The sequence below is a fragment of the Mesoplodon mirus genome, assembly GCF_964341445.2.
Source record: "Mesoplodon mirus genome assembly, chromosome: 14".
Taxonomy (NCBI): domain Eukaryota; kingdom Metazoa; phylum Chordata; class Mammalia; order Artiodactyla; family Ziphiidae; genus Mesoplodon; species Mesoplodon mirus.
Window position 1 is genome coordinate 45962445 of NC_138990.1, and position 23375 is coordinate 45985819.

Consider the following 23375-nt stretch of genomic DNA (forward strand, 5'->3'; position numbering starts at 1 on the left):
GAGATTAGGGCAGAGACCCAGCAGCAGGAGCAGGGCTGCCAACACCAACCTACAGCCTCAATGACATGGGTCCCCAGGCCCCATCTTTTCTACCACTGAAAGTGGGATTTCCTGAGGCAGTGTCAAAGGGCTGTTGTGTAGAATGAACAAAGCTCCTCTGCAATGGAAAGCACTTCCCTACCAGTCCTCTCAAAAAGAAAACTGGCATAACCTGAGCTGGCACAATAGGATGGTGCATACTTGGCTGCTTTGCATTGACGTGAGTTGTGGTCTCTCAGCTGCTAATAGTCTGGGTTGCCTCCAAATGTTTCCTCTTCTGTACAGGGGAGGAACTGAACTACTTGATTCCTTTCCTCTTAAAGGAGATTTTCTCACATAATGCTAAACTCCCTACACTGAAGAGGCAGAAAGCTGTTCCCACATATTTGGCCAATCAGGCTATAGTGTCAAAGTGTTCTTTTCCAGGTAGGCACTGAACTAATCTCCACTCCCTTAAATAGGAGCTGGCTATGTGTTTTCCTCTATTTCCTGAAGTCATCTGACTACTCCCTGCCCCAAACCTCAGGTTGTACTCTTATACATTCCAAGACTATGGTTTGCTTATTTCTCCTTGTGGGGTCTATCCTTGCTTAAGAGGCAATATTGCAGTCACTGTGAGTCTGCAACATCCCACATGAGGATTCTAACAAGATGAGCTATAATACAGCACTGTGCTTGGGTTTGATCTTTTTTTTTTTTTTTTTTTGGCGGTACGCGGGCCTCTTACTGCTGTGGCCTCTCCCGTTGCGGAGCACAGGCTCCGGACGTGCAGGCTCAGTGGATATGGCTCACGGGCCCAGCCGCTCCGCGGCATGTGGGATCTTCCCGGACCGGGGCACGAACCCGTGTTCCCTGCATCGGCAGGCGGACTCTCAACCACTGCGCCACCAGGGAAGCCCTGTGCTTGGGTTTGAAATACCTCCTATAGGGTTGAAATAAGTAGCTAAATATGTTTAATAAGTCAACAATGTGACAGTATAATGAAGGATCAAAAATCATGACGTGTAAAAGAATGGTTAAAGTAACTGAAGATATTTAATCTAGAGAAGAAAAGACTTGGGAAACACATGATAGCTATTTTTAAATACTTAAAAGGGCAGTCATAGGGAAGAGTGACTAGATTTCCTAACACCCATGGTAAAATTTATAGAGGTATTCTGTTTGACTTAATATAAAGGAAGATTTTTTAAAAATGACTGTCTAGGAGTGCTCAAGAAGGGTCAGATGACCAGTGATTGGGAACATTTCATAAGCAGGAGCAAGTAAGATCTGAGCCACTGTTCTGTTGGCAGGGTGTCTGTGGTGTGTTCCTCAGTTAAGAAAGTACTGTAAGCAGCTTCAGTGCAATGAATTACCACCACGCCCTTGTGGGCCTGTGTGCTGGGTACTCTAAAGAGGAAGTTAGGAAGGCAGTAATACTGGATCCTGGAATATAGTCAGACAGGAGCCTTCATGCCGATACCCTTTCCAGTTCTCCAAACACCCACTCACATGTGGTCTCAAAAACACCCAGTACCTTTACTTAGTTTTACCCACTTCACAATATGCTCAATATGAGCAATTTGACTCCCAAGCCTAGGTCAGGCCTGAGTGTTGCTCGTGAGTCATAGTTTTATGCTGAGGAGACTTGAGAGTTTGTGGAGGGAGAACCCCCTTGCCCGCGGGGGGCTGTGATGACAGAAGAAGTCTGTGGAAAGAGAGGGATCTAAAGAGTCCTGGGGAGGCAGGTCTAAAGGTCCAGGCCTGGCAGCATCACTGTCCAGGAAAGCCCCAGTTCCTATGGCTGTGTGCACGGGGCCAATTGTTCTCGGCAGACTTCATCCTGAGTGTTCTGTGGGGACCACGACTAGGGACCAGGCAGAAGGCGATGGCTGGTTGGAGGGAAGCCAGGCCCTTTAGTGGGGGAGGCCGGCTGGAACATAGCATTGAAGTGGGCTCGGCTTTCAAGCTGCATACGGTGGCCCAGTGGACAGGTGAGTGCACGGACAAAATGGATCCGAACCAGCCCTGACTGCCCCCCCGAGACCAGCCATCCGTAGGAGTCCAGGTTTGGGCTGAAACGTACCTGTGAAGAGAATAGAAAACAAAAGAGATGCTCACAGTTGTTGCTTTAGGGTGAGTCTTAGCTGTAAGGGCAAAAAAAAAAAAAAAAAAAAAAAGAGCCACAATCTGAAAGGATAGGAGGACCACGATGGGGTGAGAGGTAGGAATGAGAAGACGATGAATGAGGTATGTCTATAATGCTCTGGAGGATGAGAGTGCCGGAGCTGTTTCCCCCCCTTCACCGTCTCCATTACCTTTTCATCTCCCATTTCATTGCTCACAGGCCCAGAGTTGGGAGGAAATGAGATGAAGGATGGCAAAGATGAGAGATAAGGTTCCTACCTTGTGAATAGCTTCTAGCTGCAGCCGGTCCAGGCAGAGCCGCGTTTGCCCCTCTCCCTCCTGCATGCGCAGCATTGGTTCTCTGTGGGGCAGGCCGTGGAATGAACTCTGGGGAGGAGGGTGTAATAGGAGAGAGAAAGCGAGCAGCTTCTTAGTTTTGCATCTTTCTGCTGGAACTCCTTAGGACTCCCTACTATACAAGGACTCAAGTTTTTTACTTTTTCTAACGCCACACCCATTCTCCTGGCCTCAATTTACCAAATCTGTGTCTTGAAAGAGCAAGTAGTGATGGTTGACGGTTTCAGCGTAAGTTCGAGCCTTGGGAGGGTTGGGGGCCCCGGATGAAGCAGAAGAGTGGTCCTGACCTTCAGGACTGTCTTGATATGGCATCAGATCTGCTTTATATATAGGCTAGAAAGAAGAATGTTAGATTAGGTTCTATAATACTGAAGACTGAATAAAAGTAAAAGAGAAAATTGGTTTGGAGCAGGAAAGACTGTAAGTAGTATATTTAAACATATGTTCAGATGCACGAGGGTAGGGGAGATTATGTACACCCCTATTCTAAGGCTTCCAGGGAGAATATCAGGGCTGGGAGACCTAGTACTAATTTGTACTCTGCTGCTAACTGGTAGCACTAATTTGAGAGGTCATGTGGATTAGGACCCAACAGATGGTGCTGCTATTAAATATTCATATACGTACGAATCTTCGCTCTACAGGTCGTTTGACGTTTATTGGGTTCAGTGCCATATCAGGCAATATAGCTGCAATGAGCTCCCCAGATATATCTCCTGCAGCTATTGTCCCGAGCCAGTCGGATCCTGAAAGACTCTAATAGGAAGACAGAGATATTTTTCATTCATTCATTCACTCATATTTATTCAGTTCTGTGAACTGGTAACAACTTCACAGTCTGAGGAGGGAGAGACATTCGCACAAACAAATATGAGTTTATCATAACCCATATCCCTGAAGATACAATTACCACACACCTATCTTCTCCTTTTATCCAAAACTAATGCCTCTGGGACTTCCCCAGTGGTCCAGTGGTAAAGAATCCGCCTTCCAATGCAGGGAACGCGGGTTCGATCTCTGGTCAGGGAACTAAGATCCCACATGGCGCGGGGCAACTAAGCCAACGTGCGCCACAACTACTGAGCTCGTGCACCTCAACTAGAGCTCATGTGCCACAAACTACAGAGCCCATGTGCCCTGGAGCCTGCGCACAACTAGAGAAGAGAAAACCCGCACGCCACAACTAGAGAGAAGCCCATGCGTCGCAACGAAAAAGATCCCGCGTGCCTCAGTGAAGATCCTGTGTGTCGCGACTAAGACCCTACGCAGCCAAAAAGAATTAAACAAATTAAAAAATATTAAAACAAAACAAAACCAACCGACCAACCAAAAAAACCACTACTGCCTCTTTCTGACCACCACTAGGTGAGTAAAGGAACGTTTTCCTGTGTGATGAAGGTTTGGAAGAGAGGGGCTCACCCAGACAGTGCCTTTTCGAGGAGCAGTGAAGTAGGCTTTGAAACCAAGGTAACCAGCATCAATATAATGAATTCCACAGAGTCCATAACTGTAAGAGAAAAAGAAAACCTTCCTTTTTCTAAGAGTAGACTCATTTCTTCCCCCATAATTCAAACTCTCTCAGTGAAACAACCCTCAACCCTCCTCTCCCCACAACCATCTGGCACAGTGCACCCCAACCCTTAGGGCCTGTCCCCAGAGCTCCTCCTCTCTCCATCCTGCCGTACGAGGCATAGCAGTTGTCCTGAGCCACAGTGACACCATTGTAAGGGAGCAGCCAGGCCAGCTCTGTACTCAAGAAGCGCTTGATAGAGTTTATTGGTTCATAAGGTCGTCGAAGGTCCCAGAATTTGATTTTCCGGTCGCTCCCTGCAGAGACTAGGAAATGACTGTGGAAAGACGGGAGAAGAGGGAGAGGATCAAATCTGAACAAGCCTGGAAGAGTCCGCCTGTCCCAGTCTTCACCTCCCACCTCCACAACTCTCCTATTCTATACCTGTTAGCTTTGCACCATTGAAGGGTACGCACAGCCTGGTCGTGGGCTAGGAAACACTGGAAGGGGTAGAGCTTCAAGGAACCATCAGAGAGCCGTATCCGCTGCAGAGGCGAGTTCGTGGGAAGGTTCCAGAAAACCACCATGCCTGAGGTGGGGACAGAATGCATAGGTATTAGAGCCAGGTTCTCCCTTCTTGTTCTAATTCCTTTCTCTAGCTCCTAGGATCTATGTCTTCTACTCTCAGACCTGATGCCTTATGAAAGGCTACAGAGATCATGATTAGCTAGTCAACATTCCCTCCACGGTTTAAAGACTCAACCTGATACTTTTAGTTCCAATTCTCATCAACATAAAGTAATAGCTCAGTCTGAGATCTGCAGTTGAAAGACAGGCTGAATGAACCCAGTGTCCTCTACTCCCTACTAAACAAAAATAAAGGGATTTAAAACAAAAGCATAAACCTTCCAGGACAAGGGTTGCCAAACTACAGCCGATGGGCCAAATACAGCTTGCTGCCTACTTTGGTAAATAAGTTTGACTGGAACACAACCACACCCATTTGCTTACCTAAGGTCTGCTTTCACTTTATAATGGCAGAGTTGGATAGTTCCAACGATGGCCAAACAACCCACAAAGCATAAAATACTCACTACCTGAACCTTAAGAGAAATGTTTGCCAACTCTGCTCTAAGGCAAAGAGAACAGGCAAGGAGCCAAAAGCAACAAAATGTAGAGGAATAGAAAACAAATGGACAAACAGAAACTATCTCAGCTGATCCAAAACAAGCTGACCCCTGACCAGGCTGGCAGAGGACAAAGTAATCAAAAGTATAACTTTGATAAAAGTGAAAGACAAATTAAAGAACAAGAATTTAATTAAAAAAAGTGGGGGGAACCAGGACTTCCCTGGTGGCGCAGTGGTTAAGAATCTGCCTGCCGGGCTTCCCTGGTGGCGCAGTGGTTGAGAGTCCGCCTGCCGATGCAGGGGACACGGGTTCATGCCCCGGTCCGGGAGGATCCCACATGCCGCGGAGCAGCTAGGCCCGTGAGCCGTGACCGCTGAGCCTGTGTGTCTGGAGCCTGTGCTCCGCAACGGGAGAGGCCACAACAGTGAGAGGCCCGCGTACCGCAAAAAAGAAAAAAAAAAAAAAAAAAAAAATCTGCCTGCCAATGCAGGGGACACGGGTTCGAGCCCTGGTCTGGGAAGATCCCACATGCCGCGGAGCAACGGAGCCCATGCGCCACAACTACTGAGCCTGCGCTCTAGAGCCCGTGAGCCACAACTACTGAGCCTACATGCCTAGAGCCCGTGCTCCACAATAAGAGAAGCCACCGCAATGAGAAGCCCGCACATCGCAACAGAGTAGCCCCCGCTCGCCGCAACTAGAGAAAGCCCGTGCACAGCAATGAAGACCCAATGCAGCCAATAAATAAATAAATTAATTAATTAAAAAAAAAAAGTTGGGGGAAACATGTGAAGCTAAAACCCCTTTTATACATAAACTCAGGAAATGTAGCATCTATGAGCCTTTTTGAAAAAACTTGACAGTGAATTACAGCTAAGCAATACAAGTAATTCAGCAATGGAGGGGGAGACCGAGATGAAAGGACTGGTGGAGACAGGCAATCATTTTCAATATAGAGTTAAGATTAAGTAACTCTGGGAATTAAGATAGCAAAACAGCACTGAGTATCACATACCTTGACAGTGTAAGAACAAGACCACCGAAAGAAACACAATTAGGAGATTGTGAGAAGGATGACAGGAAGCAGTGTAAGAGTGCTGATTTCCTTATCACCCTAGCAGAAAGTCTACTGGTATGTCTAAAAGTGAAGCTGTCATTTAAAAACAATAACAACCTAATAACGCCAATTACTTAATGTTATTTATAATTTTTTACTTTTTTCCTTTTTAATCTTAAAAGTATCTTTATGGAACTAATCTCTCTGTGGTGAAGGAACATTTATTGGGAGCTTAGCGAATTTTTCAGTTTCACTTGCCTTTTCCTTCCATAAAGTTAAAGTATACTTAAACTTAATACCTTTTAATTTAAAATAGTATCTAGAGTATGATCCCATTTTTACAGAATTCTTTATCTCTCCATCTAATCTTTTTATCTTTGTACATGCATAGAGAGCAGCATGAAATGATGTTTATCTACTCAATTATTTCTTTCTGAGTAGGAAAATTCTAGTGACTTTTTTTCTCTTCTTTGTATTTTTTTACACTCATGAATAGTTATAAGTATATAATGTCGAACACTGAATCAAAAAGGAAACAAGAGAAAAACAAGCATATATAAAAGTTTAAAGAGCGGTAACTCCTTATGTTCTGCTTTGCTTTTCACCATTGTAATATCCAGCAGCCAGGTGGTGGTGGGGCCGGGTGGGTATCCAAGCCAGGCTAAGGCACTGACCACACTCAGAGGGATCTGATGCTTGCATAGACCCCACCTGCAGGGTTGCCACACATTGGACCTGCAGGGACAGGAGAGACAAGGCTAGGGTTAGGGATAACTACTGTTTGGAACAAAGGCTCCAATCCTTGTTTAATCCAGCAGGAGGTGGGGGATTTTTCAGGTGGAAGGAGACTCGCTGTGGAATCAGTAAGGGAGGCTCAAGAAGATGGAGCCTTGGCTAAGGTAGCCACTCACCTTATAGATGGCAGGCTTCACTGCATCTGTGAGGGAAGAAGAGCAGTAACTGACACTCTGCATCCAGAGGACTGAGGTCCTAATTAGGCCTTGCTCTTAGACCAGCACCCCCGGCCCTTTCAACCATGCCCTTCCCTCACACTCTTCTCTCTCCACCATCAAATGTATGAACCTGCCTCTATCTGCCCCCAGATTCTCCTTTCCTCCTGTTCTATATGATAGTGCCCTTCCTCCTATCAGAATGGCTAACCCCTCCACTCGGCTCTCTTCTCATCCCCTCCTTTTCCAGAGCGTGGCTCATGTGGCTACCCTCCCCTTCTCCTGTCCTGTCCACTTTCTCTCTCCCTGTTGGGTCACTCTCATACGCACATGTAAACATGCACTCTTGTCTTCTATCTAAATCAAACGAACAAACCAAAGCCTTCCTTTACCCATTATTCTTTTTTTTTTTTTTTTGGCCACGCCACACGGCATGTGGGATCTCAGTTCCCTGACCAGGGATTGAACCCACGCCCCTGCATTGGAAGCACGGGGTCTTAACCACTGGACTACCAGGAAAGTACCCCTTTACCCCTTTTTCACCTCCAGACACCGCCCTCATTTATATGATCCCCTTCACAGCCAAACTTCCAAAAGAATTGTCTATACATTTCTGTCTTCACTTCCTCACCTCCCACTCCCTCCTCAGCCCACTCCCACCACCAGACCACCGAACAGGGGATTTCTCAGGGTTCAAACCTAGGTGCCCTCTTCTTTACTTACTCAGTGCTGTTGAAAAACAAATAAATTCAACCAAATAGGAGCTGCATTTGCTGCCCCTTCCTCTTCGTGTTCACCTTCACAAAGGTGAATATAGAGGGAGAACTCTATATTCTCTCCCTCTCTTCACAACAAAGAGTGTGTTTACGTGTATGTGTGGTGGTGAGGGCAGGAGAGGTGGAGGACAGGATCTGGGGAGGAAGAGGAATACGGTGGGGGGAGACAAGCCCCAGGTGCAAGCCTCAGCCTTCAGCCGCTCTTTACACAGCCAATTAACTGTGGTAGCAAGAGGGGGAAGACCTGAGAGCACAGGAGAGCAAGGACGGGGCGGGGGGGGGAGATAAAAGGTAATGTGCTGAAAGAGGGCAGTTACAAGACTGCAGAAGAGAGGACTGCATGCAGGCTGTCAAAGAGAGAGGTCAAGAACAACACGTGTGAAGTCAGAATGGGAGGAGTGACTCGGTAAGGCTTTGTACTGGAGAGACTGGGCCTGGAGGAGTTTCAGGGGAGACAGACAGGCCCTGCTAAGCTCTGGCCACAACCCCAGCAGCCCCATTCTCCTTGCTCTGCTACTCACCTAGGGGCTGCTGAGCCAGCAGGGCCTCGGGATGGGGCAGACTGAACAGCAGCACCTTCCCGTCTGAGCAGGCAAGAGCCAGGAGACCCAACCGGGGCAAGAGAGGAGCCTAGAGGGTGAGACCAGATCTGCACTGAGGCTTGCTGCCTTCAGGCACCTCTCAGAAAACTTTTCAGGTTCAGGTCCCTGAAAATATGATATGGAGCTGCTGGAAAAACTCTACCCACCACTCTCTAACCTCCCTCCCTCCAACTGTGGGAAGACCCAGGGCCCCTTGGTCCTGGCTCTGAGTCCTAGGGCCATCCCACAATCAACTGGGAGGTACCTTCCGAGGGGTGCCTGGAAGTTCCCACGCTCCACTGGGGCAGAACTTGAGGTCCCAGATGCAGCCGTGGTCACAAGCAATCCCATAGACAAAGTGGGCTCTGTTGCCAGGACTGAGGAGAGAAAGCATGTGGGCAGAGTGGGTGGGAAGGAGGGGCCTGGAGCTGCCAGAGCCTGCGCTCCTCGTCTCAACCCAATCCGAGCCTTGCCCCCTTCCCCTGCCCAGCCCCATCCTTCTCGCCTCCTCAACCACCCTCCAATGGCAGTGTCCCAGCCCCACCTCACCAGCTTTCTTGCTGCAAGGTCCCAAGGTCCCAGAGCTGGAGCAGCCCAGGGCCCGAATAAAGCTGGCTCAGTGGGTGTGTCTCATTCATGTCAGGGCTGGAGAAAAGAGCCACATACTGCGAGGCTGATGCCCCCTCTGGCACTGGGCACCAGTCCAGAGCCCAGAGCGGTCCCCCCGTAAAGAAGGACACATCCCAGCGCTCTGGATGTGCTGTGATAGAGCTAAATCTAGAGAAAAGTCAAAGATGGGATGAAAAAAGGAGTTAATAAAAGGTAGTAAGGACTTCAGTAGGTGAATGGATAAATAAACTGTAATACACCCAGACAATGGAATATTATTTCACACTAAAAAGAAATGAGCCATCAAGCCATGAAAAGACATGAAGGAACCTTAAATGCACATTACTAAGTGAAAGAAGCCCACCTGAAAAGGCTATATACTGTATGATTCCAACTATAAGATATTCTGGAAAAGGTAAAACTATGGAGATAGTAAAATGATCAGTGATAACCAGAGGTGGGGGAGGTGGAGGATGAATAGGCAGAACTGAGTACCTTTAGGGCAGTGAAAACACTCTGGATGATACCATATTGATGGATGCATGTCGTTATACATTTGTCCGAACCCACAGAACGTACAACACTAAGAGTGCGCCCAGAGGTAAACTATGGACTTTGAGCTATTATGACGTGTCAGTGTAGGTGCCTCAACTGTAACAAACGTGCCCCTCTGGTGAGTGATGTTGCTAATGGGGGAGGCTGTGCATGTGGGGGGCAGGGAGTATATGGGAAAAACCCTCTCAAGTTTGTTGTGAACCTAAAACTGCTCTTAAAAAAGAAAAAAGAAAAAAGTAATGCGAACAGAATGGGAGCGCCTGTGAACTGACTTAAGCAAGCACCAGAACATCAGTCACAGTCTACAAGTGAAACCAGTCCTAGCCACCATTTATATCTTCCTCCTTTCCTTCCCAAAGTCTGTCTAGTCCTAGGCCTACCTTCAAAGATGACAGGTTGTGCATTCTGGTTTACTACAGTGTTCTCTCTAGGGCCAGTCAGTCTAGGTCTATCGGAGTAGATGTGACCTTGAAAACTGGTTTTACCCTCAACCTCCCTAGGCTCCCTCAGTCTGGCCAGCAGCGATAAGCACTGCAAATTCGAGGGAGCTGACCAGATCTAGCCAGAACTCCTACCCTTGGGACCAACTGGACCAGCATTAAGGGAAGAACAGGGCCAATCTATCATCCCTTTCAACATCCATTTTTCATTTTTCTGTCTCCCAGCATCAGAAAAAGAGGTGCAATCGTCACCTGTTTATTCGGTAGAGTGTGCCATCTTCAGGAAGTCCTTCACGTTGTACAGAAAACAGTGGCGACTTCTCCTCCTGGGGCAGGTAGCGAGCTGCCTCACTGGGGGAGGGCAAAGGGAACAGCCTAAGTTTGGAGGGGTTTCATCCATCCTGGGTTTCCCATTATAAATCTAGAGTCCGCTGTTACCCTTCTGTCTCCAGTGGTGTCACCCCCTCCTAGATTTCAAAGATGTTTCTTCAACTTACAGTTCAGATAACAATTGCCACTTCCAGGCTAAAGGAATCCATTCCGCAAACTCCCAGTATGAATGCTTCTGTTCTCGGCTGGAGAAACAGAAGCATCATGAATGAAGGAAGAGAGAAATTCTACAGCAGCGCTGCCCAATAGAAGCAGTGCTGCCCAACAGCAGCTCCCAATGATGGGAGCAATCTATTATCTGTGCTGTGTAACACACTAGCCGCCAGCTGCAAGTAGCTACTGGGCACTTGAAATGTGGCTAGTGCAACTGAGAAACTGGACTTTTAATTATATGTAGTTAATTGAAAATGAAATTTAAATGGCTTCATGCAGCTAGTGGCTACCATATTGGACAGCACAGCTCAAGGGCTCTTGCCTTGGACTTCCTTGGTGGCGCAGTGGTTAAGAATCCACCTGCCAATGCAGGGGATGGGTTTGACCCCGGGCCCGGCAAGATCCCCATGCCGCGAAGCAACAAAGCCCATGTGCCACAACTACTGAGCCTAAGCTCTAGAGCCCACGAGCCACAACTAATGAACCCGCATGCCACAACTACTGAAGCCCACATGCCTAGAGCCTGTGCTCCACAACAAGAGGAGCCACCGCAATGAGAAGCCCGCGCACCGCAACGAAGAGTAGCCCCCACTCGCCACAACTAGAGAAAGCCTGCGCAGCAACGAAGACCCAAGGCAAACAAAAAACAAAGTACAATAAAATTTTTTTAAAAAGGAGCTCTTGCCTTTGGAGCAGTGCCTTTTAGTTATGAATGTCTTCACGGTGCTCTACCCTGCGAGTGCCTTCCGCCCTTCCCACAGCCCCACTGCTAGATCGTCCTTTGCTCTCCTCCACCACCCTTTCATCCTCAGCCCCCGTTCCCCAAGTCTCACAGGTCCTTGGTGAGATGAAGGCACTTCCAAACAGGAGCCATGATGTGATTTGGTAAGCCATTGGGAGCCACTCCCCGGCAGTGTGGCTTCTGCTTCTGAGGATCAAATTGAAGAAAGTGTAAGGGAGAGAATCTTATAAGCTGGAGAAAGTCCCCAGAGGACCGCTTTCCCAACTTTTACTTTTCTTGGCATTACTTCCTCTCCAACCTTTTACCTATCAGCATCTTAAAAGATCTGTATCTCAACCATTACAATGACTTCTTCATCTTCTGCTCTTATTCCTCCATCAAAACCGCAAAACCTGCTCTCTGTTTTCTGTTCATCTTCCTTGGCGTGTCTCCATGGCACTTGATTCAGAGGACTCCTTTTGCTTCTTGAAACTCCTGCCCTGTGGGGTAGTCTCTCCTTATTCCTCCCATGTCTCTAATATTCCTTTGCAGGCTCTCCCTCCTCTGATCCATTTGGTCAGTGACGGTATTTCCCAGAGTCCCTCTGTCTCCTCAGCCCTCAATACACGTACTCCTGGTAATTTCATCCTATGTCTCATGGCTTTGACCACCATTTTAATGCCTGATTATCAAGTCTGCATCTTAGTAAATGTAAACTTTACTCAGTCTCAACTTTTCTACAAATTCTAGACTCAGTGTGGTGCTGAGCCATATTAGAGCCTGCGGCAAAACGGAATATCAATTATACAGTCCTATCTTTATTTAAATTTTTGATATTTTCTTCACCATAGATTTGTTGCATTAATTTTGATTTTTAAAATGTTGCATCGAGATATTTATCTTGATTACTGGGGGTTTTGGTGCTCCCTTAAATGTTGCATCTGGAGAAGGCAGGCACGGGTCCCATGTATCTGACTGGCACAGAGACGTCTCCAGAAGGATGGCCCTTGATCTACCAGCACCTCCAACTCGACGTGTCAGAGAGTAAACTCATCAGCTCGCCTGCGCCCCTTCCCCCGTCCTGAGTCCCCCACTCTTTCTGTGTGCCCAGGTTCAGTGTATGAGAGCACCATCAAAGCGGGAAACTCTTACTCCAACTCCCAACTGCTATTAATTCTCTTATATATCTCCTTTATCTGCCTCCCCGTCTTCTTTTCCTTCACTGCTTAATTTAGGCCCTTACTAACTCTGGAGAACTGAAGCTGTCTTCTTCCTTGTCAACTGCAAATTAATCTATTTTCTTAACTGATCATGTTATCTTTCTATCTAAAAACCTCTGTTGTATAGAGTTTCTGTTTGGGATGACAAAAGTTTTGGAAATGGATAGTGGTGATGGTTACACTACATTGTGAATGCACTGAATGCCAATGAATTATACATTTTAAAATGATAAATTTTGTTTTATCTACTTTACCATAATCACACACACACACACACACACACACACACACTCTCTCTCTCTCTCTCTCTGTCTCTCTGTCTCTCTGTCTCTCTCTCTCTCTCTCTTTGTTGGCTCCCGTCAGTTTTGGTCCTTTCGTCCTCTCTAGTTTAATCTTCCCCACCACGTTACCCCAGGCCCTATGCTGCAGCCACAACCAATTTCTGGGAAAACATTCCTCGCTGGCAAACGTCTATTCCTTTCAAGACCTAGCTCAAGTATCGTTTCTCCATGAAGTCCAAGCAGTTAATCACCCTTCCTCTATACGCCTAAAGCATGTTGTTCCCTCCTGATGCAGCACTTATTACACCGTGAGCTTTGTGAAGCAGGACCTTGTCTTATTCATGCTTGTGTTTCCTAGCATAGAAGAGACGCTCAACATATGAACGAATCATCTTGTTTAGTTACACCCGCAGCCCCTGCAACTTCAACTGTGTTTGAAGTTGCTCTTTTTTCCTTTTACCTGCTTTGGCCATCCTAGTTACTAGGCCTAAGCTTTCCTTCTAGGCATCCTGCTGACCCCCTAATAATCCTGCTATCCCCATTCACTTTGTCTATTCAGGTTACCCCTGAAGTGGATCCTCGTGCGGTGCTTCGGGGCACTGTAGGCTCGGGGTCAGACGAGCTCTCGCTTGGGGCCTCACTTTCTTCTCCATCTTCAGCCTCGACCTGGAGAACGAAGTCTTCATCCCGTGCGGTGTCATCCTCTTCTTCTCCATAATGACAGGCTGCCTGCTGCTGGCTCTTCTTGGGTTTGGTGGGGCTGCTCACCTTGGGGCTCTCAGGACAGGACACTGGAGCAGGCAGGGCTGTTGAGAGCTCTTCAGCCAGTTCCTGAAGATACAGAAGTGCCCTGTAGGATAGGGCAGAGTCAGAGCAATACTCACAGACACTTAACCGAGAGCCCACTTTGCCCAACACTTGGCTGATTCTTATCTCACTAGATCCTCCCAGTGACCATGTGAAGTGGCCATTAATTTCCCTTCCCCTTTGATAGATGTAGAAACAGAAATCCAGGAAAGTTAAGTGACTTGGCTGAGATGATTCAGATCACATATGTGGAATCTGAACCCAGGTCTTCTGACTCCAAGTCCAAAGCATTTTTCACTCTACCACAGTCAAAGATCATTGAGGGCAAAGGGAAAGAATGGAGGGGCACATATATACTGATACATACTGGGCAGTAAAATAGCAAAGAAGACTTGGAGGACACTGTGAACAATGCGATAGGATATGAGGTACAGAAAGGAACCTCCCAGATAGACAAATTTGACCACAGATAAAACTGCTGTGGTAAGAGCTAGAAGACTGCTCAAGTCCCCAGAACCCAGACCCCACCCCTGCTTACCTGACACCTCACCAGTCCACTCATCTCTCCAGCATCTGCCCCACCCTCATCCCTTCACCCAGCCCCCCTCCACCAAGCTGTGCCCCGAAATCCTTACACTTGGGCAGCCCTTCGGCGGGGTCGTTCCCCAGGAGGGGTCTCAAAGTCCTCAGGGGGCCTCTTTGGATGTGGAGACTCTGGCTGATCTAGGCCTTTTGACAACTTCAGCAGTAGCAGATCTGCCTTGGACTTTCGACCTCGTTTCTTAGGCATGGGGGTGGACAGAGGGTTGGATTGATCTAAGAGACCAGGAACCCGAGGGGCTGATGGAGAATTAGGCTGCTGGGGCCTTTTGGGGCCTTTCCGTGTCCTACCACCTCTCTTCGGGCCAGGCTTTGAGGCCCTAGGCTTTGGGACCTTTGACATCTCTGAAGAAAGATCTGTAGAGAAGAATATGGGTCTGTGAGATGGGACCAGAGCTCAAGCCTCTTTGGAACAGATTACATCATACCCAGGTTTGTAAGGTCCTATGAGCTCAACCTGCTCTCGTTCATCTTAAGCTGAGCATGGGGAGATAAAAAGCTGAAAGGTCAAGGGACATACCTTGCTGTTCCAGTCTGGAGAGGGTTTCCTGTTCTGGAGGGAGCCTCCTCTCATCAAGAGAATCCTCAAATCCAGGCAAAGGGGTAAGTAATGACGTCTCTATGGAAGCCTCCACACTGGTTGTTTCTGAAGAGGTCTTGACATCAAGCTGGTTTAGCACCTCTTGTCCAGGAGAGTCTACCACAGTCATGTTCCCCACGGGGCCGGCCTCCTCCAGAGCAACACAGCCGACCCCGTAGGGATCCATCAGCACCCCCTAAAATGGCTGGGCCTGCATATAAGAGACATACAAGTGAGTAGAAGGTAAAAGCTATTTGCACTGGCTCAGATTTTTCTTTCCTGTCTTTCACTTCTCACAACCATTTCTCCAACCTCCCCCCACCTTCCCCACCAACCAGAAACCCAAGCTCTCTGATCATTCATTCATTCAGCAATAATCACTAAGCATCTTCTATATATCAGGCACTATTCTAGGAACTGGTAACATGACAATAAGCAAGACAGACAAGGTCCCTGACCTCACGGAACTCACATGTTAGTGGAGCTGACAATAAACAAACATACAAGAATAAAGCTACCATTTATTAAATGCTTACTGTGTGCCAAGTATTGTACTAAGTGCTTTATTTAGATGATTTAAAGTGAGTGAACAATTATTTAACTCCTCTCCCTGAAGCCCAATGAAATGAATCATCTCCTCCCCTTCAAAAAAAAAAAAAAAGAGAGAGAGAGAGAGAGAGAGAGAGAGAGAATCATCTGTTATGAATGTAGGAAAGGGCCACAAGTTTCTAGAATAGACTATAAAGAATAGCTGCCAGATACTATAAAGTTTACATCAAATTGAAGGAGGACAGGATGACTAGATCTGACATCCATCTTTGTGAATATTAGTCAAGGTACAGATTTATTTAAGAATAAGTAATTCTCTAGTGTCCTGCTAGCAATCTTTCAGCTGGATGGGGGAGGTGGTAGCCTATGAGACAATTAAGGAACATCCTACTACATTAAGAGACCATTTCCACACTGAAGAATAGACTAAAAAATGGTCATGAATCTTCATTTTCTTCAAACCCAGGAAACCAGCTGTGCAACCATGGACCAAAGTAAACTGACAGAGATAAACAATACACTGACTACCAAACCAAAAACCTGAGCAACATAGAACTCTGCAAGGGCCTAGTTTTTGGCCAGAATAACCTACTTGTCTGTAACAAAAGGGAAGAAATAGCTCAGATCCTAGGAGGAACCCCTCCATAGGTCTATATATGTCTTAAGGATAAAGAACTCATCAGCCTCAGTGGAAAAGTGTGCTAATACAAATACCACAAGAAATATCATACAAATTAAAGTTTCCAACTGCCTCTCTTGAGGAAGCTACAGTCTATCATTATAAACTATAACAATAGCCAACTCTATAACTCAAGTGCTAAGAATACATTATAACATCATATGCTAGGAGTATAATATAACACTATCAAGGTAAATAGAGGTCAATGAGAATCCACCTACATTGTTCTCTGGTAAACAGCAAACCCTGAGAGAACTACTCCATTCAAAATTAGTAATAAGCAAAAAGGATCCAATGGGACCTATGCATAGTTACCATGGAAAGAATAAAAAGGACACAAATGAAAAAGGTGAAAAGTACCCTTTCAAAGAAAGTCTCCAGAAAACAAGAAACTTTCCAACAAAAGCTTCTATTCTTTCAAAAAAGCCAAAGAGACTGTGGAATCCAAGATGTAAGAGACCAAAGAAGAGATAAAACAATGGCAAGGCAAAAAAAAAAAAAAAAAAAAAAATGAGCTGGCAGTCATAAGGAAAGAAACTGAGTAAAAGAATAAAATCAAAGAAATGAAAACCAGAGAAGCAAAATGCTGAAACTATATGTACCACTGAAAAGACAATCAGTGATATGAAAGACATGTTTGAAAAAAACCACACAGGTTGTAAAGAGATAAAAGTGATTAGTGAGAAGATGACATGGATGAAAAGAGAAAGTGGGAAGCCAACATATGAATAATTGATGTTCCTGAAGAAGAAAGAAGAAAAATGGGAGCAGAAAAAAAAATGTTCAAAGACCTAACAAAAGAAAATTTCCTGAAATGAAAACTAGAAATGCACACTTTCCTAACATAAAGGGAGATCTCAGTCTATAGATCAAAAGGGCTTATGGTGCAAAAGGGAGACAAAAATCAATAAATGCTCATCAAGACCAAGAAATACAAGTGAAGATACTAAATTTCTCCTACAAAGAGAAAAAAAAAATCAGGTCAGCCTCAGAGTTCTCAGAAACATTTGATGCCAGAAGATAAAGAAACATTAAAAGGATCAAGAGAATTCTTTACTTAACTGTCATTCATGTAAAGGTAATGGGATGACATTCTAAATATGCAAGTTTCTAAAAAAATCCACTTGAAGACCTAATTTAGCCAATGAAAGATAAATCAATATAAAGAACTTTCTAATGGAGAAGCTGTGTTATTAAAAGGCTGGCAGTGGGCCTCCCTGGAGGCGCAGTGGTTGAGAGTCCGCCTGCCGATGCAGGGGATACGGGTTCGTGCCCCGGTCTGGGAGGATCCCATATGCCGCGGAGCGGCTGGGCCCGTGAGCCATGGCCGCTGAGCCTGCGCGTCCGGAGCCTGTGCTCCACAACGGGAGAGGCCACAACAGTGAGAGGCCCGCAGACCGCAAAAAGAAAAAAAAAAAGGCTGGCAGTAAGGATTTAACCGAGTGACACATCATTAACTGTGGTAACTACAGGTCTAAAACAGACTATAAATTTAAAATTTCAATGCCCCACAATGTAAAAATACCAATATTCTGATTGTAGTAGATTGGGGCAAAAGAAGAAGTTCTTAATTTTGCTTCTAAGGCTGACAAATTGAAAAATATAGGTTTACTAATACCATTTTTTTTGGGGGGTTGCACCGTGTGGCTTACAGTACCTCAGTTCTTGGACAAGGGATTGAACCCCAGCCACGGCAGTGAAAACCTGGAATCCTAACAACTAGGCCACCAGGGAACTCCCTACTAATACCATTTAGATGTTTGATAGAACTAAAAACAGTATACTATATTGCTTCCAAAATACCCAATAGGGCTAAGAAACGGAAGGAATTTTTAAAAAGACCACATAATAAAAGATCATTAAAAATAATGGAAACACACACACATAAAGAGAAAAGAAAAAAAAACACAAGGGTGACAGAAACAAGATAAATAAAAGGGATTTATTACAGGGTATTAAATGGTTCACATCAGTGGTTCTCAAAGGGTGGTCCCAGAACTGGCACATCACCTGGAAGTCAGTTAAGTGCAAACTTCCAGTCCTACCCCAGACCTACTGAATCAGAAACTCTGGGATGGGGCTAGCACTTCATGTTATAGCAAGCCTTTCAGGTGATTCTGATGCATACTCAAGTTTGAAAACGACCTGCATAGAGGATCACTGGAAGGGTTGGGGAAAAAACATTTAGGAACAAGTACTTGTCAAATTGAGAAGTTGTTTACAGCTGCTGGTTCAAGAACCACATGGCTTCTCCTCTGCCATGGTGGGGAGCCAGAAGCTGGATCAAGAAGCCCCTGCCATAGCTGATGGCTCCATAAATAAGCTGCCTCTGCAATAATCAGAAAGTGACCAACTGAGGAAGACTCTTCTCTGGCTCCCAGATCCAGAACCGTATCACTGCCACAATCTGCAACAGCAAAATGCATGCCTTCTGGCCTGCCTCCTCTCTAAACTCAAGTCCAAATCTGAGTTCTTCAAGAGCACACTTGACTGGCAAGGCCTAAATCATATTCAGAATCTTGGATGGAAAAATTCCAGGAAATGAAGTTTCTAGCTTTCCAGGCTCTCGGAGGGTGCTCATTCTCTCACATCCCACTTACCCCAGGGTAGAAAGTAGGATCAGTGTTTTCTCAATTCCTCTCCAGTGTCAATTCTTGACCAATAGTCCTCCCCATCTTGTAAAAACCTTGTTCCTTCCAAGCTCATACATTCAGCTAAACCACTGCTAGTCACTCCACTGTCACACCTGAACCTTGTCAGCATATAAAACCTTTTAACCTCTAAAATCACTAAGACACCCAATATCTGATCACAGCCTCCCATCATTACAGCTAGATTGCTCAACTACTATCACTATATCTATTCTTTAACCATATTAATTAATCCACTGATCTCTCCAATTTCTCCCTGTCAGCCACATACCATCTAGTTTAGACTCCTTTATTTTAATCAGACTCTTGTTGATATTACAAACTTCCTTTCTTTTTGTCTTTTTGTTCCATCGGCCCAGCAAAATTCAAGCCTGGATGAACCAATCACCCATCTTCTCCATGGGAGCATGTAAGCTAGTTGAGCGCTAGCCATCACACGTTCTCTCTAATCAGCTCCCATACCCTCTCTCCTCCAATGTCTGATACCCTAGTCCTCAGCAGATGACTTAGCCTCAGATTTCTGAAACAATCAAAAACCAAACTTCAATTTCTTGTCAGATAACCTAACACTCCCTGCCTCTGAGCCCCTCATCCACTTTCTAAAGCCAAACTTTCCACTTGTGTTCTAGCCCCATGCCCCCTCCTGCCCCACCCAAAGAAACTGAAGATATATATCCTTTTCCTTTCCACTGGCTCCTTCTAAACAGAATTTAACGGGAATTCCCTAGTGGTCCAGTGGTTAGCGCTCTGCGCTTCCACCGCAGGGGGCACGGGTTCAATCCCTAGTGGAGGAACTAAGATCCCGCATGCTGTATGGTGCGCCACCTCCCTCCCGCCAAAATAAATAAAATACGTGCCTCCCCAAAATAAATAAATAATATAAAAGTTAAAAAATAAACAACATTTAACTATTTTTGAATTTTCAACTTAACACAAATACAACTATCCTTCAACCCACAGTTCTCCAACTAATATCCTCCTGCCCCTCACAGTCAAACTTTAAGAGCTGTCTGCCCTTGATGTTTTAATCACCCTGCTGCATCCTAACTAGGAGACTGCCCTCAGCTCATCACTGAAGCTAAAGTGATCAATAACTGTTGTGTCAATTAGTCTAATAAACTCTTCTCAGTCTCGTTTAACTTGACCTCTCAGCAGCACCAAGGCTCCTTACCACTTGTTTCTTGAAACATTCTCTTTTCTTGAGAAGCAATTCAAGTCCAGTAACCTTCCAGATGTTTACAAAATTTCCTGTCTTTTACAGTTGTCTTACACCTATTTGGTAGCTTTTTTGCTTGTTTGCAAACTCACCACTTTTGTCTCTCCAAAGTATTCAGTTTAGTTTGCTTTCTTTTCTTTTTTAGAATTGTTTTTATAAAATCTTTAGTTGATAAAAAATACTTATAAATAAGTGTAGAATATAAAGAATAACAATAAAACACCTGTATATCTGCCATGTTTCAACTTACTTTTAATAGAAACAGTAACTCTTACATACTCAAATTTCCTTAAAATTTAAATATATGTCACAACTATATAAACATAGTGACAAATCAACTGATATTAAAAATGTTCGAACCAATACAATGACTCTTGGCAAGCATTCAGTTCAACTAGTTAGAGTGACCGGGCCTATAGGAAAAAAGTCTACAGGCTTCGAGAATTCAGCGTGCCATGGGCATCAGTAAAGTATGCTTTACGCAGGAAATGGAGAATGTCAGTTAACAGAGGGAGCTAGTTAAATGGAATCAGTTAAGAGAATTTCTACATGTCTTAAAGATTTTTCCATATCATTTTTCCACATACATCTTTTTCATTCTTCTTAGTTACTATATAGTGTTCCATAGGATTATAGTTTATTTGGATATTTCCCATTTAATGGACAATTGGATTATAATACTATTACAAATAATATTGCAGTGAATATTCTAGTATAGATCTCTTCATTAATGGGAAATTATTTTTCTAGAATAATCATCTGAAGTGGAATTACTGAACTGGGTTAAAGGGTAGACACATTTCAAAATTTAATAGATACTGCCAAACAGGTCACCAAGGTGAAAATCAATTTATACTCTTACTAACTGTAAAAATGGGTATACCCATTTTACCACCCCTTGTCAGTCTTTGATTTTTGCCAGTCTGATGGGTGAAAGAATTCTTCCCTACTGTATTTATTTGCATTGTCCTGATAATAATTGAGATTAGCAACTTCTCTTTATATGTTGGACGTCTATGTCTTTTATGAATTGCCGATACACATAATTTGCCCTTATTTCTACAGGACAAATTGATCATTCCTTATTGATCTGTGCAGTTATTTATGTTGCAAATATTTTCTCTCTGTATCTCCCTGTTAAAAAAACTTTGCTTATGTTTCTTGCTAAACTGAAGTTAAATTTTATGAGTTACATTTCTCAGTCTTCTCCTTTATGGCTTCTGTTTGTGTCTTTTTTTTTTTTTGGCCATGTTGCATGATGCGGGGATCTTAGTTCCCTGACCAGGGATCGAACCCGTGCCCCCTGCCGTGGAAGTGCAGAGTCCTAACCACTGGACCACCAGGGAATTCCCGTTTGTGTCTTAAAAAGGCATTTCCTACCCCACTGATATAATATCAGAATATAAAATATCTTCTTTTATTTTCTTCTAATAATTTTTCTAGTTTTGGATTTTACATGTAGCTCTTTAGTCCATCTGGAATTTTCTTATCCTAAGAGATACAGGTATTTACTTATTCCATATCTATCTTCCTTAAAAGTTTCATGAGATAGAGATCTTGTCTATCTGACTCACTATTGTATCTAGAACCTGGTACATGGTAAGCGCAATAATTAACCTTTGTGGATTGAACAACTAACTTCTCAAAGTACAAAAATCTCTATAAGGATTCACTTCTCATAGAAGGCGTGGCATTGGTGGTTAACTTCCATTTTTGACTACACAATGCAAATTCTGGACACAAGTAAAAGATGTTTAGTAAATGTGTACCAGAGTTTATAAAATTTTGCATCGGCACCCCAACTTGTCTGGTTCCCATGCTGCTCCAATGCTGCCAGCCTGATCTCCCCAGATGTGTAAAGTGATTAGATAACACTGCTCCTCAAGTATGGAGTTACTTTACATACACTGTTTGGTCTAATACATTGTTTCTCAAAGTGTTCCTATGGTACAACTGGTGGTATGCAAGATGATTTCTGAGATACAAAAATGAACGATTTTATTTGACTAATTGTGTTTTTATTTTAACTTGTATATATAAAAAGAAAACTATAACTAGTCCATGAAACCCATGGTTTCATCTACATTGTTTAGATCAAGACTAAAGCACTTAAATCTTAAAATTAAATCAATTTAAAGAAAATTACTAAGAAAACAATACTACAGTTGATAAGAAGGGGTGGCCAAAAGAGACGAAGGCACAGGAATGACAGATTTGTGTAACAATATGCCCCTGGGGCTATAAGCCTTGGCCATACCCTGCACCCCTCTAACAAAGTGAGTTACCACGGGTGAAGCTGAAGTCACCACCTCTGCCTTCCCCAACAGAAAGCCAAGTTGCTGCGGGATAAAAGGACTAGATTGGGAAACATAACTGGCCCCTGGCTGCGCCAATGAGGTTGCAGCGCGCGGGGCACAACACCCAGGGTTAGAAGAGCCTCACCGAGGAAGAGGCTAGACACACAGCAGAATGAGAAGACCGACCCGCTACCTCTCTAGGGGTGACCGCCTGCCCTTTCTCAGTCCTGGGCGAGGGGCAGTTTTCATCACTAGCCTGTTCGGGAAGCGAGCCCTGAGTTTCGTAAGGCTGAGGACTACGGTAGGTTCGCAGAGTCCGAGGGTTGCAATGTAGGCAGCGCTGCGGCCGGGACACAGGATGAGGTGTTACGGACACCGCGTGGGGAAAGAAGGCGAGACCCGAGGAGAGCAGAGATGGGGGATGCACGGTTGCCATCGTGGGTTAGGGAGGTGGGGACCACGACGGTTTCCGGAGTTCAGGGGCTGAAGGTCGCGATGCTGTGCAGAGGCGGAAAAGCGGAGCCGGAGTTGGTTCCCAATATCTTAGTGCTACCGAAAAAGAAGTGGGGTGGGGGGGTAGTAATCTTGGGGCCCCGCACATCCCGCTGTGGTACACTCACCCTCACCAAAGTCCTTCCGGAAGCCCAAGTTCGAAGATGGCGCCGCCTGTCTGGTCGCCGTTCTATGACGAAATCTGGTAGCTACTCTTCATTGACGTCCCCCCAGTGCACAAGGTAAACACGTGGGCTTGGTTGGGAGTTTGTGCCCCAGGACGTTTTCTATTAGACTATGTATTCCATAATGCAGTGCGGCCAGCGTCCCCGAGCCCTGTCGCAGCGGGCGCAGCTCCCGGGCCTTAGCGGCGCAGGGGACGCCGCTGCACGGCCTTATGGGAATTGCAGTGTCCTGAAGGGAAGACTGACGCCTGCGCGGACAGTCGTCGCGCCCCCGCCGGTTCCCACGCGGCTTCTACTCGATCCTCGAGAGTGCGAGTGCCCAGGCCTGAGTGTCGCTCCCGAGCGCGGAATCCTGGCTTTCTGTCGAGACTACCGGCCTGTGGCTGGCAGGGCCGGGCTGGCGTGGGAGTATTGACCTGCAGCCCCGCCGTCGAGCCGAAGACT

At 45.4% G+C, this 23375-nt stretch overlaps 1 protein-coding gene across 1 annotated transcript; it reads right to left on the reverse strand.

Moving 5' to 3' along the window:
• Positions 1-1536: 1536 nt before the first annotated feature.
• Positions 1537-23155, reverse strand: GTF3C2 (general transcription factor IIIC subunit 2). Its single transcript, XM_082642246.1, has 19 exons — positions 22875-23155; positions 14803-15073; positions 14318-14639; positions 13440-13725; positions 11487-11581; positions 10608-10685; positions 10363-10461; positions 9056-9283; positions 8772-8883; positions 8447-8555; positions 7111-7136; positions 6805-6934; positions 4457-4601; positions 4188-4349; positions 3922-4009; positions 3130-3258; positions 2683-2835; positions 2425-2532; positions 1537-2104 (listed from the first exon to the last, which is right to left on the reverse strand). Exons 2-19 carry the CDS (start codon positions 15047-15049, stop codon positions 1886-1888), a joined length of 2736 nt encoding a protein of 911 aa, XP_082498372.1. The 5' UTR covers positions 15050-15073; positions 22875-23155; the 3' UTR covers positions 1537-1885.
• Positions 23156-23375: the final 220 nt, after the last annotated feature.

Excerpts from the sequence above, each read along its gene's own strand:
- GTF3C2 (XM_082642246.1), bottom strand. The coding sequence starts at position 15,049 with ATGGATCCCTACGGGGTCGGCTGTGTTGCTCTGGAGGAGGCCGGCCCC. Across the intron at positions 8,556-8,771 it reads TTCCAGGCACCCCTCGGAAG|GCTCCTCTCTTGCCCCGGTT; the intron begins GTACCTCCCAGT and ends CTCACCCTCTAG. Across the intron at positions 7,137-8,446 it reads GCTGGCTCAGCAGCCCCTAG|ATGCAGTGAAGCCTGCCATC; the intron begins GTGAGTAGCAGA and ends CTTCCCTCACAG.